General features: G+C 40.7%; 1 protein-coding gene across 2 annotated transcripts in view; it reads right to left on the bottom strand.

Moving 5' to 3' along the window:
• The window catches only part of Farsb (phenylalanyl-tRNA synthetase subunit beta), a 61,942-nt gene that overhangs the window by 30,565 nt on the left and 13,067 nt on the right, over window positions 1–18,310 (bottom strand). For both annotated transcript variants that reach the window (XM_051154016.1, XM_051154017.1), the window contains exons 5-14: window positions 17,471–17,586; window positions 15,591–15,741; window positions 14,514–14,622; window positions 12,588–12,658; window positions 10,741–10,802; window positions 9,750–9,801; window positions 5,994–6,055; window positions 5,568–5,775; window positions 5,047–5,127; window positions 1,640–1,732 (exon numbers count right to left, since the gene is read on the bottom strand). In XM_051154016.1, the coding sequence (XP_051009973.1) occupies window positions 1,640–1,732; window positions 5,047–5,127; window positions 5,568–5,775; window positions 5,994–6,055; window positions 9,750–9,801; window positions 10,741–10,802; window positions 12,588–12,658; window positions 14,514–14,622; window positions 15,591–15,741; window positions 17,471–17,586 (1,005 nt within the window). The remainder of the gene's footprint in view (window positions 1–1,639; window positions 1,733–5,046; window positions 5,128–5,567; window positions 5,776–5,993; window positions 6,056–9,749; window positions 9,802–10,740; window positions 10,803–12,587; window positions 12,659–14,513; window positions 14,623–15,590; window positions 15,742–17,470; window positions 17,587–18,310) is intronic.

Raw genomic sequence — 18,310 nt, 5'->3', positions numbered from 1 at the left:
CCGAGTCTAAAGGACACTCTGTGTCATCTCTAACATGTTTATGCAGAAATACTGACTCTTGAGTGCCAAGCCACAGTCATGTAAAGTGGCAGCTAATGCAGTTCTGATCTGTTTTCCCTGTTTATATGAAGCTGAGCAGACTGGACACAAATTCTGAAGCGTATAACAGAGAAATATAAAATTTGTGTCACTCTTGATAAATGAAATTGGAGGTGGAGGATACTTTTAACATAAACAAGTAAAAATCCATTCAAAGTCAATGAAAATGTGCTATGAGTAAATATTAGTAAAGCTCATTTTCCACAGTAGTAGTTCTATAGATAAAATTCAGAATTTTTAAGTGTAAACATTTCAAGGGCCTGATGGGTTTTCCAAAAACTAACCCAGCACTTAACTTTTACACAAGTGAGAACCAAGGTGCAAGGAAACTATTGCTGACCGCAGCTGAGGTGTGCTCTGCACCAGTGTTAAGTTTTCTAAACGCAGATCATTTGGTTCTAAGATCTTGCAAACACCCAGGACTGCATATGCAAGACAGGCAGCAAGAGTTCACAGCATGGAGAGACGGTCAGACGGACGCTTAGAGCCTCTCATCAGCAAAGCTGTGCTAACCTGAACTGAGCTTCTACAGTGAGCGTCCTGCTCCTACCATGGCTATGAGACTCACCACAATACCCTGATATTACAGTGTCATTCCCATTTCACTCTTCTAACTCGTAGGAAACTGACAGTGAAAGACACAGAAAGCACAGTTAAAAGCTGGCATAATGGCTGACAGAGATTCAAGGAATACTTTTCTTTGTTTTGTTTTTTGGTTTTTCAAGACAGGGTTTTTCTGTGTAGCCTTGGGTGTCCTGGACTCACTTTGTAGACCATGCGGCTACAAACTCAGCAAGTCGCCTGCCTCTGTCTCCTGAGTTCTGGGAGTAAAGGCATGTGACACCACATCCGGCTTCAAGGAATACATTTTAACCCATTTACTACAAATGAGAGAACAGTAAGTAAACACCAATTATAAAGTAGAAAATTCAGGAAAGGGTTGCTGAGCCAGCTGGCTCAAAGCATGTAAGAACTAAGATCAGGCTGACTATGAGCACTTGGGAGTCCAGCCTGAGCTACGCAGTTTGAGTTCCAAGGCAGCCTGGACTACAGTGTAAGACAGCATCTCAAAGACGGGAATAATAATAACTATTATCTATTTTAATCTGGTTAATTGCCAACAGTACGTTTGCTTACCAAGCACAAGGCTCTGGGCTCAATATTAATACATATACAGAGAAAGAAAGAGAGAAAGAGAGAGAAGGGCTGGGAAAACAACTGTAAATTATCTTGGGAAAGTTAATTAAAATGTCCTAAAGACTCATCCAAGATATAATAACAGGAGAGTGCTTCCCTAAGTCATCTACCACAAATGTGAATTTTACCCCAATTCTTTTTTTTCATTTGTTTGTTTTTTTAAGACAGGGTTTTTCTGTGTAGCCTTGGTTATACTGGACTTGATTTGTACATCAGGCTGGACTTAAACTCACAGTGATCCATTTGCATCCCCTAGTGCTGGGCTTATAGGCGTGGGCTTTCTACCCCAATTCTTTTTTTTTTTCTTTTTCTACCCCAATTCTTAACCACCTGAAGTTCTTACCTGAAACTCAGCAGTTTTGGGGTTACTTATATGGACTGCCTTTGTTGCAGAGATATCCAAGCCAAGTTTATCAGCAATATCTTCTTGGGAGCACTAAAAACATATCAAATAGATTAGTACAAGGCAATGCTTAATTCAAAATTTAAAAATATTTAATGCTATCATTCAGTTTACAGTAGCCTCTTAGCAAAGTATATGCTCCATACAAATCAGTTAAGTTATAAAAACTAAGAATTTTACCTAATAAGTTTAACAATTAATAATTTGCCACTTGTAATTCACCTACTTTAGGCCCACAGAACACGCAATCAACCATGAATAGCTTTCTATGTAGAGTTGTAAGCGCAGCAGGGAGCTAGTTCACGCTTCCTGCAGAGATGGGGTCCTCTCTGTACCAGGTCCCGGTTACCTTCCCATCTACTCTCCTGATTCCGCCATGTTTTCTGAACATTATGCTTTTACCTATCTTTACCTAAAACACTGTCCCAGCACCACACAAAACCAAATCGAAGGCTCTACCTAAGTGACTTCTCTTGTACATCTTCAATAAAGTACCTAGCGGGACCAGTAAGAGGTCCTTTTGATTTCCCCAGGGCTTTTGGTTACCAATGCAATCCCAGGTAAGTCTGCACTGATTTGGGGCTGAACTGTGCAACTGGGAGAATTCACATGGCTGAACCCTGCTCACTGTTCTTTGGAACGCGGCCATTTAACTACCCCTGCACATGACCCATGTAGCTTCTAGGAGCAAATAAACTCTCAGTTCCTAACCACCTGCAGAAGCCAGAACAGCAGGTGGAAGTTAGAAGAGAGCCACTATTAGAGCCAACAGATCTAATAAGGGTCAAGATTTAGATATAATGTACCTCCAATGCCTGACAGAAAGTGCTAATAAATAGATAAATAATAATCAAGTGACGAAACTTGGTGCCACCAGGTCGCTGGAGTTTTTTCCAACTTTTGACAACAGAACAGTTCAGTGAGCAGAATGATGACATCTGTTGTCTGCCAGGCACTGTACCAGGAGGAAGGCTGGAGCTAAGAGAAGGTAAACAGATGCTCATTGCACGGTAATCCCTAACTTAGCAACTTCTGCCTGCGCTCACTTGAGAGCCAGGCCGGCATAAGACTTACCACACATATGTGCTGGTGTGCCAGCTCTGCCAGGCTTTCTTGAAATCAGAACAGAGCCCCCCGCCCCCTGCCATGCTGGAGGGAAAGCCTGTACTATACTGAAAATGCCACTTTCCCCAGGGGTTTTGCAACCAGATTTAAATACACTGCGATCAGTTAACTTAAAACTGCATTTACATGATGTTCCCCACTCTCAAACAGAGCAGTTCTGTCTGTGTGAAAGAACAAGGCTCCCCAGACAAGCCGACATCTGAGCGACCTTGTGCTTCACAATGGTAATGGAGAAAAGGGAGACAAGCGCAAGCAGTTCTCGTTAGGCTTCTCTGATGTGACAGTAGCTGAGGCCCAGAAAGAAGGTATTCCTAAATATCATCAGTTATGTGTCTACTGTCATGTTAGGAATATAACAAGTATAAAAACCATAGTCATAGCTGGACAGTGGTAGCACACGCCTTTAATCCCAGCATTGGGGAGGCAGAGGCAGGCAGATCTCTGAGTTCAAGGCCAGCCTGGTCTACAGAGTGAGTTCCAGGACAGCCAGGGCTACACAGAAAAATCCTGTCTCAAAAAACCAAACCAAACCAAACAAACAAAACCCACAACCACTTTAAGTGTTATTCTTAAGGTTAAAGTTGGCATTTAGTTCTAAAACTGAGTTAATTTATAAAAGAAAATATTACAACTAGTATGCAATGCTAGTAAAAAATCATAACATTCAAAAGTAAACTGTTTGTTAGAAAGGCCAGTTTCTGAAGACTGATTGCCACTCTGTAGACTGGATGTAACAATATAGACCAGATGTGCTAAGATCTGCTTATAAAATATAGAACTTCATAAACTTTTTTATATTTTAAGGATTTGTTTTATGCATATAGGTGATTTGTCTGCATACCCACAGACGCCAGAAGAGGGTACTCAATGCCCTGGGACCACGTGGGTGCTGCAGACTGAACCTGGGTCCCCTCCAAGAGTAAGCAGTGCTCTGACCCTCCAAGCCATCTCTGCAGCCTCTATAAAAACTTTTAATAGGAAACTATGTGAACTCCATCCACTGTAGCCCCTCACTGCTTTCCTCCCAGACAATGAACATAAATGTATTGGCTGGCAGCTGAGCAGCCTGCTTAATGTTACACTCTAGTGCTACAATTCAGTCACAAGCTTTGGCTCCTAACTGGAGTCTTGGGTGCATACCTATGGCTGCATGGAGGATGGAGGGACTGACAGTTACTCTGTGCAGGACAGAGAGGACTGCTGTGAAAGACAGGAATACTCCTAAGACAAACTGGTACCATGAGCACACAGCTATTGGTGGTGAGAAAAGCCTACCCGCAGAGCAGCCCCTAGCACAAGGCAGCTTAATGGGCTCCTGCAAGATGCTTGGGCCTCAGCTACCAAGTCAGAAAGCAGGGACAGGCAGTGAGAACTATAAGCCAGGGTTGTAACTGCAGCCAAACAGAATCACAAACAGTGAGGGCAACTCAGTGGGTTACTTTGCACTTTGTGAAATTGAAATCCTTCAAAATGATAATGTGTTGATGATCCCTATGCTTCCTCCAGACCCAGCGCATGCTAACCACAGGTGCTGACTCAGAACAGACCCTTAGCTACACTAAAGATTAAGGACTTCAGGGCTGGGGGCTGAGGAGTCAGGCAGCCGCCCCATGCACGGGTGGTTACATCAAGCTAACTGGGATATCCCAGCCCTGCAGTCTGGACACCATAGACACCCTCGGCCAGGGAAAGCCCTACAAACTGCACACACACTTACTTCTTCCAGTGGTCAGCCTGAGGAGGGGGAGGGAGAGTTCCTTCTGATTCTGTAATACCATTCACTTCCTGATTTAGGCCTTTTATGTCAGATTTTCAACTCAAAGCAAATGTTTGTGAACATGTTCAAAGACAAAGAAATAACTCTAATGTGGAACAGTTCTCAAGGCCTTAACCAGGGCGGCATCTAGTGGGTACAGCCACAACCAAATTAAGACCAAATATTCTAACCTAACAAATCTTCTTATGAAATTCATTGTGCACCTTCTCCACTTACATCAATCATAAGGCACGTGGTCATTTGTCACTGGGACTTTTTGTTTCTGGGCCTTCGTGGTCTTCTATGACTACAACAAGAAACACTCCCAACTTTTGCTAGAAATTGTATGATCTCAAGTAACACAGTTTCTCTATCGATAGACTACAGATTCACACAAGGAATCACAGAATAAACAAATCAGGGATCCCAAGGAAACACTCAGTCAGACAGAAGGCTGAAGACATACCAGAGCAAATGTAAGTGCCTCAGTGAAGCCAGCGGCAGCCATGTCAACTCTGAGGAGCTCTGTGAGCTTGTTGAGAGGAAACTGAGGGAAAAGCAACAAACCACATCTCAATAAAACCCAGTTGGTTTTCTTAGATTTATACAGAGTATGCCACTACAAGGGAAGATACTCCCATCTCCCTAACACCCTGCCAATTTCACTACCACAGCTATCTAACAGCCTCCCACCCACCTCCCCACACTGCATCGGGCTTCAGGCCCAAGCTGAGAAAAGGATTCTTCCAGCTAGAATTAGCAAGAGCACCACGCTGGAAACCTGTCTTTCTTCAAAAACCTAGTCATCACAGGTTCCCAGCTCACTTAGGCATCTGGTTTGTATCCTTCCCCATAGCAAATGGCTCTCATAGCAAAGCACATCCAAATGCTGTTTAATTCCCGGGTTCTGTTTGTCTCGGAGCCTTCCTGGCATTTCAATAATCGGCTGCTAACAACAGGAGTGTTTATTCAAGGGTGCACTCTTACTTGATTAGCTATGGTGTATGTTTTCGGCAGAGTCATCTGAATGTTGTTATAGCCATAAGCTATAGCTGCATCTTCCACAATGTCACATGCATGGATGACGTCGGCTCTGGTCGGAGGAATTTCAACCTCAATCTGATTGCCGTCACCTATGACTTCTGACTTCAGATACATCCTGGTCAGGAGCTTGGCAAGATTTGCAGGAGTTTCCCTACAACACAAAGCACAACCCGTCAGCTTCCCTGGCGTACGTAAAGCACACTTACACTGTTTCAGACAGGCTTCTACCTGGAGGTGACCGTCCTCTGAGGTCTGCTAGGCATCAAATAGCCTAGCTTCCTATCAAGCACACTCTCCAAAAACAACAGCAAACCCTCACTGTATACTTGAATTCCCTTCTCTCCCACCACAAGTAATTTCAAAGCATACCTGATTCCAACTTTCTTGTTAATTAAATCAGCTCTCACCATCTCCTTTCTGTAAGCCAGCTCCTGAGAGAAATTTTGAAAACGTCAATCATGCCTCATCAGATGCCGCTTTCTAGTCTTTCTCATTCAATCAGTTGCTGCACATTTATTACCCACCCAAGAGACTGTTCTTAGAGCCACACGCTGAAGTAGACCTGAGGTTTTTTAACATTCTACAATCAATTTGTTACATCTGACTCATATAGTCTAAATTATTTTGCTGCTTGGAAATAGTATAAATCCTAAACGTTTCTCTTTTACAACGTCATGCCCACTGCTACAGAACACTACCACCATGCCATGCAATTTCTAAAATGTTTACAAGTGTTCAGTCTTACGCAAGCAAAGCATATGACCAAGGGACAACAATCCTAATGTCACAATGTACCTTTCATTGTACTAATATGACCAAGGAGCACATTTCTCTGATCAGCCAGATAGCTCGGTAGATAAAAGAGCTTGCTGCCAAGTCTGATGGCCTGAGCTCAATCCCCTTCCACATGATAGGAGAGCAGTGTCTCTTGCAAACTGTCCAGTGACTTCCACTTGGCTGCTGCAGCTCTCACACCTAACGTAAATACAATCTATTTCTTATGTGTTTATTTCTTACCTGTTTATTTTTTTCTGAAGCTAAGGACTAAACCCAGGGCCTGTGATTGCTAGGCTAATTTATCACTGAACTGAATCCCCACCTCTGCAATTACTTTAAAAGAAAATTCTCTCTGTTACCATTTCCTAAGTGGAAAAATACTATGTCCTGCGACCTGCCTATCAATCTGCTCCAATAGACAGTAAGAGTGGGTGGGAACATCTCAGTAATTGGCATTCACACTCCTTTAAATGGCACATAATGTTCCTATCTTAAGAGAAAACACACATGCATACAACCTGGGCTCTTCACCACCTTTGGGAACAGTTTATGAACACTTATCCTATATTGCCCTCAATGTGTACACAGTTAATGTGTGTGCCCACAAGAAATAATGAAGAAACAGACAGAGAGAACCTAACTCTAAAGCTCACTCTTAGTCACTTATCTGGAAAGCAGCAAGCCTAGTGAAAGACAGCAAACCAACAATCTGCACAGTGTCTGAGGAAATCCTGTATTTCATATAAGAAAGAAGTACTCTCCCTTGAGGCACTCTGCTCTTCGGACAACCTCAGAGCTGCTCTAGGATAAGTTTAAGAAAACAAACAAACAAACAAACAAACCAACCTCACACTCCTTTTAGAAAGCCTATTATTTTAAATCTACATAAGTATTCTGTAGCATATAAATGCTTTTATGAGGCTATCTACACAAAGAAAAGGCAACAAAAATTCAAAGCAAAATTATTTCTCCTCCTCTTTACAAACATATATACTTTTATTAAAACTTGACAACTTCTCATATTAAGAAATAAAGAAAGAAATTTCAATGGAGAGATGGCTCAGTGGTTGCTGCTCTTCCACAGAAACCAGGTTCAATTCCCAGGATGTACATGATAGCTCAAGACCAACTATAATTGCAATTCTAAGAGATCTGATGTCCTCTTCTGGTCACTACAGGCACTGCATACACATAGATATATAGGCAGGCTGAACTCCCACACACCTAAAATACTTAGTTTTTAAAAGAAAGGAAGGAAGGAAAGAAGGAAGGAAGGAAGGAAAAGATAAGAAAAGAAAAAAAGAATTTTCTTCACACCAGACATTTAAAGGCTCGTTATGAATTTGTGCACACCTGCGTCACAGCACTGAGGATAAAATAGGAGGCTCCTGAGCTTGATGCAAGCTCTCAGAAAAACAAAATAAAAAGCAAGCACAAATTCTGCCTTTGTCCACATGCATGTCCTTAGAATGTAGCACTGCAGATTTTCCTACCAGATAACTTGTACAGATTTCTCCATCACACAAACCCCTCAAATCCAGGCTGGCTATCCTGCTGGGAAGGACTGGGCTTGCCGCCTTAGCCTGTGGGTTGCTGCTGCCTGAGCTCTACCCTGACACCCATGAGCCATGTCCCAGTGAAAGCCTGAGCTTCTTTTTTTATTCCTTCCTTCTTTCCTTTCTTTCTCAGTTTTGTTTGTTAAAAGTTAACTAACGATCACTATTAAAATGCAAATCAAGTAAAAGTGCAGTTTAGTAGTATAGTCCTTGCCTCCACTTGAGGTACCCTGGGTTCTATGCCCAACATTACAAAACCTCTAAACCAGTAAGAGCTGACACTGTAATTTCAGCTCTATAGTCAGTCACATACCCACTTTCTCCGTGATAATCTAGACTAGGATGCTGGGGCAGTGAGACAGCTCTGTGGGCAGAGGTGCTTGCTGTACAAACCTGGCAACTCGATTTCTATCCGCAGAATCCACGTAAGCTGGATGGAGAGAATGGCTCCAGAAGTGCCCCAGATACCATTCACATGCAGGCAGCTAGTAACACCAGGAACTTTTAAAGGAACGCCATGCTAACTAATAATGGTTTTAGGAAGGGTAATGTTACTTGTCGTAACAGACTTTATCTTACTTTTAAAACTTTTTACTGGCTGGGAGGAAGTAGAATAAGACATAGAATAAGACACTTTGCACCAAGTCTAACAACTTGAGTTCCAGCTCTAAAAACCACATAGTAGAAGGACAGAATCAACTTCTACAAATTGTGGGGCACATACTCACACATAAGTAAATGTAATTCAGGAGCTAGAGAGATGCCTCGGAGGTTAAGAGCACTGGAAGCTCTTCAACAGGACCCAGGTTCTATTCCCAGCACCCACGTGACAGCTTACAACCATCTGGAGCTCCAGTCCCAGGGATTATGCACCCTCCTCTGGCCGCCTTGAGCGCCAGGCACACAATGCAATTGATCCACAGACATGCATATAAGCAAAATAATTCTCATACACCAACTTTTTTTAAAATTAGTTTAAAAAAATTATGTTCGATTCACTTCAAAAATGACAGAAGGGGAAAAAAGCAAAGGAACACAAGCTGATCAAAGAATAGTCTCATTGACAAAAATTGCAATTAAATGATGTGGATACTGTCACATTTTAAAATAAGCACCTTACAGTGGATGTGGTGGCATACTTTAGTTCTTTGGGTGGGGGAGGGGGCTTGGGGAGGGGATGGGGGGAGCAAGAGGATCAAGAATTGAAAAATAACTTTAGCTACATAATGAATTCCAGGGCAGCCTCAGTTACAAAGACCCTGTATTAAAAGCAACTAAAAATAAATTAAGAATTAATACTGGCTTAGATGTTTTCTACTGACACCCCATAGTTAACACTAACTGTGCTTATTTCTAAACCAGTCTGAACACATTCAGAATCACTACAGTGACAGCCTTCAGCAATTACAGATTCAAATGTGAGCGAACTAACTACATTTGCAGAACTGAGTAATCATAAAGGGGATGAGATTATAAATCACTCAGTTAAGCAGTTCATAAAGGACTGACCACAGAATTATGTTACTATGTACTACAGTAGGCTGACAGCTCCAGTCACTTGCACTGGAATCCCGCTGCCACACTTATTAGCAGATAACCTATTCAACAGTTCCAGGCCCCAATATCTCCCCACAGAAGGCAGAGTGGCACCCACCCCTGCAAGGTTACTGAGAACTGAGCTGCACAGCTAGGTGGGTGGACGGATGGAAGAACTAAGAGAGAGACAAGCACTTAACAACCACCACTGGTAGCACTTCTTTCTGTCTACCACCATCGTCTTTTAAGAACTTACTGGAAAGGTACTTGATTTTCCATTAGGAGAAACTACTTCAGCTGCTTCAACCCTAAAATTAAAAGAAAAAGGTCAGAAATAAAATGCTTATGAAGATAAATAAGCTATAAATCCTTAAAATATATGACTAATAACTGTTTTACAACTCCAGCCTCAACACATTTGATATCTTCCACCCTAACACCACTGTTCTGAACAGTCTTCCTACATACACAACATACAGCATGATTCCACCTTCCAGGTCCCACGCTCCCTCCCATATCCCTTTAGGCAGTGGCCACCTAGAAAGCTTATTTCCCCGTGGGTAAAGCATGCATCCTACAGGGACTCTTTAATAATGCTGATGTATACCCCAAGCTTTACCAGGATATTATGTTGAAAGACAAGCTAAAACATAAATCCCTGAAATGCAAATTATAAAAAGCAAAACTACTGGTATAGCCTACATGACTTCAGTCATTTTTATTCTCACATGTTTACTATGACTATTAACTCAGAGTGTGAATGAGCTAATGCTAACACATAGTTAAGGACATGTACATGTCTACAGCTCTGTTTAGCTATTCTTCCATCTTCACATCCTCAAAGCCACTGGTCAGTAACGACCACTTAAATTTCACTGCCTCCAAAAGGGCTTGCCGGATTGGCTTTACCAACACCAGAATACTGCCAAAAGAGCGGACATTTTCTACTTCGCATATTATTTAGAGCTATGTCGTCTCTCCAGATGTGTTCTCACTACAGGAAGCACATTTAAATCCATGCACTGACAGACCTGAGCTGTGTTCCCTGAAGCCTACGGCCCAGCTAATCACAAGAGTGAAGCGTATGTTCGATAAGGCTTTGTTTAAGATCTACTTGTTTACTCTTTGTGTATGAGTGTTGTACCTGCATGTGTCTGTGTGCACTACATACACTGCTGGAATCAGCACAGGGAGGCCTAGAGCCCTGGCTTCAGAGCATGGCCACTGATGGTGCTGAGGAAACTTACGTAAACTGGTCGTCACAGTATTCACTGAACATGGTGACGATAATGTCAAGCACAATTTTTGCCTGAAAAGAGAAAATACAAATATCACGGTAATTGATAAGTATATTCCCATTCAATTCTGATGTAATGAATATTTATTATAACTCAGTCTTCAAACACTTAAAAATGAGCCCTACATACACATTCTAAGAAAGGAAGTAGAATAAAAACTTAGGAGCAGGCTCGTTCTTATCTTCAGGTGTTCTCTATTTATGCAGCTCTCTGAGAGTTACAATCCATGACTGAGACAAATCGTTTAGTTCCCCCAACCCAACCCTGGGTTATGAGGTTTCAAGAGGGACAAATGGCTAGTTACTGGAGTAAATGTTATCAATTTCATAAGTCTCTGAAGCCAGACTATCGGAATCCTGGCTCAGCCACTTACTAACGATGATCTACTTTGTTCTCTCTGCAGCTCAGTTCTCACTGGTTAAGCGGAGATACTGTCTACCTTTGGTAACTGTAAGAATGAACACACAAACACAGGGCACATGGAGCATCCTAATATGCAGAAAGGGCTGTGACAAGTTCTCAGAGTAAAACAAACCCCTACTGGGGGAGGGGGAGGTAGGGGAGAGAGAGGGTTAAGAGCAAGACTTCTACTCTCACAGAGCACCCAAGTTCAGTTCCCAGCACCCACATGGCAGCTCACAACTATTTAAGGCAATTCCAGGTCCAGGGAATTTGGCACCATTTCCCAGCCTCTGCAGCCACCAGGAATGTATGTAGTGCACATATATACAGGGCAGCAAACACTCATATACATACATAAATAATCTTTTAAAAAATTAATCCTTATTGGGACATATGCTTTACTATTATATGTTTAGCTCAGATGTAAGTTCCCCAGAATACAGCTAAAGTCTGTCAAGGCATGGATTTAAATGTTAAAAAAAAAAAAAATTTTTAACAGTAAAATCTGTATCACACTGACTGTATTTCTAAAGGCAAATATCAGAGATAAGAAGTACAAATCAAGTGCCTAAAAGAGTCTCTAATGCTGCAGATTTAGGGGAGAGTCTCTGAAGGGTCCTGTTTCCACATGCCAGCCTCCTGCTATTACAAGACCGCTCTTCATTTGCCTACCCGCCCACTCTCTCAGCTTTACGTGCCATGTGTAAAGACGTCAAGTGTTACAGAACAAAAGCATTCCTAGCACTCAAATCCAACATTTGTAATAAATGAAAGGGAGTGGACAACAAGTAAGCTACACAGTCTAAATATCTTCCCCAATACAAGCTATCTTCTTACCCAACTCTCCTGCTTAGTTGGTTGGTTGATTGGTTAGTTGGTTGTTTTTGTTCTGTTTTGTTTTTTAAATACATTGTCTCAAGTAGCTTGGGCTGGCTTTGAACTTATGTAGTCAAAGAGGACCCTCTGAGCTGATCTTCCTGTCCCTCCCAAGTGCTGGAATTATGGGCACACCACTCTACCATACCCAGAATAGCCAGTTCTTTTGGAAAATAGAAAAATTTCCAAGTACACAAAGCACCAGACTATTCACTTAAGTGCAGCTGATGAGGTGATGTAATTCCCATCTCTACAGTCACATATCTATCTGGCTAGATCAAGAAGCGCTTACTCACTGAATTCTTGGCATGAGAAAGACATTAAGTGCTCAACAAACATTTGTAAATTAATGAAAGTACCATAAACAAACTGTAGATACTTCATATCATTTTAATTTTCTAAGTTTCCACAACATGTTCCCACCTGTGACAACATTTTATACTTTAAAGTTAGTCCTGGCCCAAAAGAAAACTGCATCTTGTCTGATGGTATAAAAGCTGACCAAAGCTTTTATTTACCTTAGTTAAGTCAGTCCCTGTACATTCGACAAATACATTCCTAGTATTTACTGTTATTCTTGAATGATCCCCTGTAAACAATAACAAGAATAATAATTTCAGAGACCTTACATAACACAAACCACAAAAAAAAAAAAATCACATTTTAGACTTAGAAAATCATCTTAGAAGAAGAAGGAGGAGGAGGAGCAGGAGGAGAAGAAGGAGAAAAAGAAGGCAATCTAAGTACCTTAGAAGTACGGAGATATACAATTTTTTTTCAATTCAATTTTTGTAGATAGATAGGGTATCATTAGCCCAGGTTAACCTAGAAATCACTACATAGCTCAGGCCACAGTGATCCTCCTGTCCCAGCCTCCTACGTACTGTGATTATAGACATGAGCCAACTATGCCAAGCTATAGGGTATGTAACATTTTCCTTTTTACAGTTATTTGTGTGTGCATGCCATGGACATATGTGAAAGCCAGAGAATAACTTGTAAGAGTCAATTTCCTCTTCCCACCACATGGGCTCCAGGAACCAAGCACAGCTTGGCAAGTGTGCCACATGTCCACTGAGCCATGCCACCAGACTTGAAATAGGAGACCTTTAAGCTCCCACGGCAAATTGGAAAATAGAGATAATCTTTACCATCTCACAATATAATTGCAAACAATCCCAGCTCTGAGGAAGAAGAGGCAGGTGGACTTCTGTGAGTTCAGAACAACCTGGTCTAGACACAAGTTCCAGGACACCCAGGGCTACACGGAGAAACCCTATCACGAAGTACAAAGCAAGCAACAACAAAAAAGATAACTAAGGCTTAGAACGACTAAGACTGATGATGACCACAAACTATGAAGCAATAGGTGAGGATCAGTTTGGATCTAGTTAACTTGGAGGTTCACATTCTTGACCAGTGAAGCTGCAGGCACCTGCAATCTCAAGATTTCCTTCTCCTCTTGGGTCAGCTAAACTTCCTTTGGATATCATTAAACTGAGTATACACATTTAAATTGCTTTATAAATGCTTCCTCCAAAAAGGAATTAAAGAAACTAAGAGTACAAAATTTAAATAACAGTCTAGTTTATAAAACTACAAATTAGAGTTTGAGTTCAACAAAGAACAAAGAGACTTGCTGTTAATACCAAAAACATCTCAATAAAAGTTAAAAAAAAAAAAAGAGGGGGGAATATCTCCCTCTCTCCCTCTCCCTCTCTCTTTAAGCCTCACCAAAAAAGGGCCAATGCACTTGCTACTTGGGACGGCAATCGTAGTTTCATCCCCAGAACCCACATGGTAACAGGGAGAACCGACTCTTGAGAGCCGTCCTCAGGCCTGCACACACTCATGGTATGCATGCTCCCACACAGGCCCAAGTGCATACACTAACCCGATGCTGAAATATCTAATCACCAGTATATCCTGACACAGACCCATAGGTTAGTATCAGAATACATTTACACATACATCGATATTTTTATAATTATTAATTAAATGCATAGCTTATATAACTGTGGATAATACAGATTATTACATAAAAATCAGCAATTAAACTAAAGGTTTTGAGAAATATATAAAAAAAGAACTATTAAAACAATATCTATGGGGCTATAGAGATGGCTCAGTGGCTTAGAGCACTTATTACTCTTACAGATGATCTGGGTTCAATACCCAGCACCTACATGGTGGCTCATAACCATCCCATTTCCAGAGGATTCAATGTTCTTTTGGCCTACAAAGGTACCAGGCACATAAATGGTGCACAGATGCACATGCAGGCAAAACATTCATCCACATAAAAAATATTTTTATAATTAAATAATAAAATCTACAAAGGACCTGAGATTCGGATCTAAAGCTGATGCAATAGATTTCCTATTGAGAATTCTACAAAAGCACCAACAAGAAACTCCGAGACCCACGCTCATGGAGTAACTCACCATTTATGATCGGCGGCATTGAGAGGACTACACCATTGCTATCATAGATAACTGGATACAGAGGCTTATTTTCAATGATATGTAAATAATGCTTAAGGTGGTTGTCAGTCTAAAAAAAAATTAAGTCAAACAAAATTAGTTATATATTTTTACTATAACCAGTTAACACTGATTAAAAACAAAACAAAACAAAACAAAAAAACCAGAAAACACCAAATGATAGGAAGCTATAAACTTATAAACCCTACCAGTATAAAAAGGTATCTTTATGTCAGCATCCAGTCTCTGCTACTGGGGTGAGATGAGAAACTAGTCACTTTCCCAGAGTGAAAACAGATTCTCATTGGCACTGCTAACTCATTATAAACAAAATTCAGAAGGAGGAAGCTGGATGGATGGCTCAGCGGTAAAGACTACTGACTGCTCTTCCAGAAGACCTGAGTTCAATTGCCACCAACCATGTGGTGGCTTACAACCATCTATAATGGGATCTGATGCCCTCTGCTGGCATGTATACATACATGCAGAGAAAGCACTTACACATAAATGAATTTTTTTTTTAATTCAGAAAGATGAATTAAGTCGCTGGTAAGACAGGATAAATACTATTTTTACTTATTATTTCAAATGTTAAGCGATAAAAGAATCCCTTTTCATTGTTGAGGCTCTAAGAAGCGAATAAAAAGGGTACATATTTTGCAATGGTGTTCCTCACACAAAATAGCTATTTTTTTTAATTGATGATTCCTTTTAATTTTTTATGTGAGATTGTGTTTTGCTTTCATGTATGTCTGTGTGAGAGTGTCAGATCCCCTGAAACTGGAATACAGACAGTTGTGAGCTACCATTGGGGGCTGGGAATTGAACCAGGGTCTTCTGGAACCTCTGAGCCACCTCTCTGGCCCCTAAATTTCAAATTATATACAGATGAGTGTTAATTCAACACAAATATGAAAATTAAAAATATAGTATATGTTACTTATTGGTCTTCAATTCTTGTAGCACACTAACAGCATCCAAGAGGTTTAAAAAGTAACAATAACCCAGAGGTTTAAAAACTAACAATAACTCCTTTACCTTGTATATGTTCATGAGTTCACAAGCTGTGTACTCCTTAGTTTTATTCAGAGGCTTGAACTTGATATCTGAAGGACGTTTTGCAGTGAAAGTAAACGGGCCTGATAAAGTATCCAAGTCATGAGTGCCGATAGCAACCAGTGCTCTCTTTCTAAAGAGGGAAAGAAGGAGAAAAAGGAAAATGAGAGTGAGACATCTTAGTATCTGGAAGATAACAGAGACCATATGTTTTTAATTTTAACTTTAAACATTTCCTTAAAATAGACCATGGCTGCTACACAACATCTTTATTGTAATATAGCAAATTTTCACAATCATTAAAATAAGTGAGAGCAAAAAGTTAAATATTACTTCAATAGTGGAAGAGTTCTTCCTTGGTATGGTACAGCTCATGCCTTGCATGCACAAGCTCTGGGGGGGAAAAATGTGTATGTGGTGTGTGTGTATGTGTGTGTGTGAGAGAGAGAAAGAATAAAAACTGAAATAACTATGGCTGAACTGGACAGAATTACTAGCAAGCAGAAAGGATCTGTTATTGATGAGTTAGAAATAAACACAGAACTACCATACAATGAAAAACATGGTTCAGTGAGTTCAACTGCCAAGTCCATGGATTAAAAAAGTAGAAATCAATCAGCCGGAAGGAAGGGAGGAGGGAAGGAAGGACTAGTCCATACCACATATATGCCCCTCCAAGGCAGTGCATTTTGACAAGATTCCATTAATAAGAATGAAAATTCACTTCTCTAGCCTATAGTAGTTTCCTATTTTATTTAAGAATGTGTAATGTAACTCTCAGTACTATCTATGGATCAACATAACTTATTTCAAGATCCATACAAAATAGCTAAAACTAGGATTTCTCCCCATTAATAAATATATAGTTTTCTTTTTTATTGTTTCATCAGACCAGGTCTACCTACACCCCTAGCTGGCTTAGAACTAGGCTGGCCTTGAACTCCCTATCTGTTTCCTAAGGACTAAGACTGCAGATGTGCATCACCATACCTGGCTATTAAATTCATTACATGACCCCCGACCCCCCCCCCCCCTCCCTCACTATGTAGCTGGCCCCAAACATAATCTTTAGACCAGACTGGCCTCTAAAAAAAAAATTTTGTCTGCCAAGGAAATGTGAAGTACTGAAATTACTTCAAGGACTCCCATCCTTAGCTTCCTTGACTATTGTATTTAGTTTTTTTCCAGTGCTGTAATCAAGCTGAGGCTCACACTACATGCTAGGTGTGTGTCTACCCCTGCTCAAGTTTTATGTGTTAAAATTTAATTGTACTTATTCAAAAAGTGGACCAAATACAGAAACTTTTCCAAGTTAAAATGGCAGACCACCCTTTAAATTATCATGGTAACATAATCCATTAATAACTATCTGAGTAAGGTTAAAGGCAAACAACTCAGTGGTAGAGTATTTATAGCAAACACAAGAACCTTGATTTGATTCCCAGCAGTGCATAAACAAACAAATCATACTTAACAAATGTAATTCTTTTTTTGAATAATTTAAACAGAAAGAAACAAGAAAACTTCTAGGAATAAAATTCCTCTATATATCACACATATACCAGGCAGTGCCTTCTCTACTTGCTGCCTGCACATCTGGATGTAACGCTCTCAGCACCTGCCTGCCTGTCTGCCTGCCACCATGTTCTCACCATGATCACTGACTAACCCTCTAAAATTGGAAGCAAGCGTCCCCCACCAACTAAACACTTCCTTTTCTAAGTTGTCTTAGCATGGTGCCTCTTCAACAACAGAACAGTAACTGAGACAGGCAGGTACATGAGACAGGGTGTGACACAGAAGGGAGGGAAAGGAAGCAGGCGAAGGGAGGACAAGGGGGATGAGGACAGAGCCCAGTGAACCTGCAAATATTCTGGTGGAGTTTCTCTTGAAGCTCAATGAAGCTGTCGTATCGATCTTCAGTGAACTTGATATTCCGGAGAACTGCGGCTACAGCAAAAGGGCGCACTTTAGCTGTCTGGAAGTCGTAACACCATCAAGACAGTTAATTTTATGGCTTTCCTTTGTCAAACATTTTACCACAGAAAATGGTTGCACTCCTGACAGGGTCACAAATTTTAATTCAAACCAGCATATATTCATGCCAATCAACAAGGAATGAAGTGATAAGCAGCAGATACAGGTGTTATACAAATGGAATTTATATTTTAGTAAATATACTAAATTTTTAAAAAATCTTCAAATTATTTGTTCACAGGCCTTACTTTTTACCAAAATAATTCATCCACATTTTACCTTTATAATTTTTTTTAATGCACCACAATTTAGACAACCATATCCCAACTATATATGTATCTTATTTATTTCACCAAAATGTTTGGTAGCCGACTTTGAACACGGGGCCTCCTTTTGACTAAGCTAGTGTTCTACCGCTGAGCTACACCTCAGTTCTCAAGCTTTTTCTTTGTTTTGGTTTGGACTTTTTAAGACAGGGTGTCTCTCTCTCTCTCATGTACCCCAAGCCAGTCTCAAACTCACTGCATCGATGATGCTGGCTTTGAACAACTCATCTTCCTGCCTCCACCTCCCAAGCTCTGTGAGGGGGGTCCCTGCAAGTGTTAAGACAGGGAAGCAAACCTGGTGAAGAGATAAAAATGAAAACCCAGTACAGATTGACTTTCAATCTGGATCAGACTCTATGAGTCTAACGCCAGGTAGCTCACTGTTAGCATAAAGCACAG

Source organism: Acomys russatus, chromosome 12 (assembly GCF_903995435.1).
Source record: "Acomys russatus chromosome 12, mAcoRus1.1, whole genome shotgun sequence".
Classification (NCBI taxonomy): domain Eukaryota; kingdom Metazoa; phylum Chordata; class Mammalia; order Rodentia; family Muridae; genus Acomys; species Acomys russatus.
The sequence above is the reverse complement of the archived record's forward strand: the minus strand, read 5'-3'. Positions and strand labels throughout refer to the sequence as shown.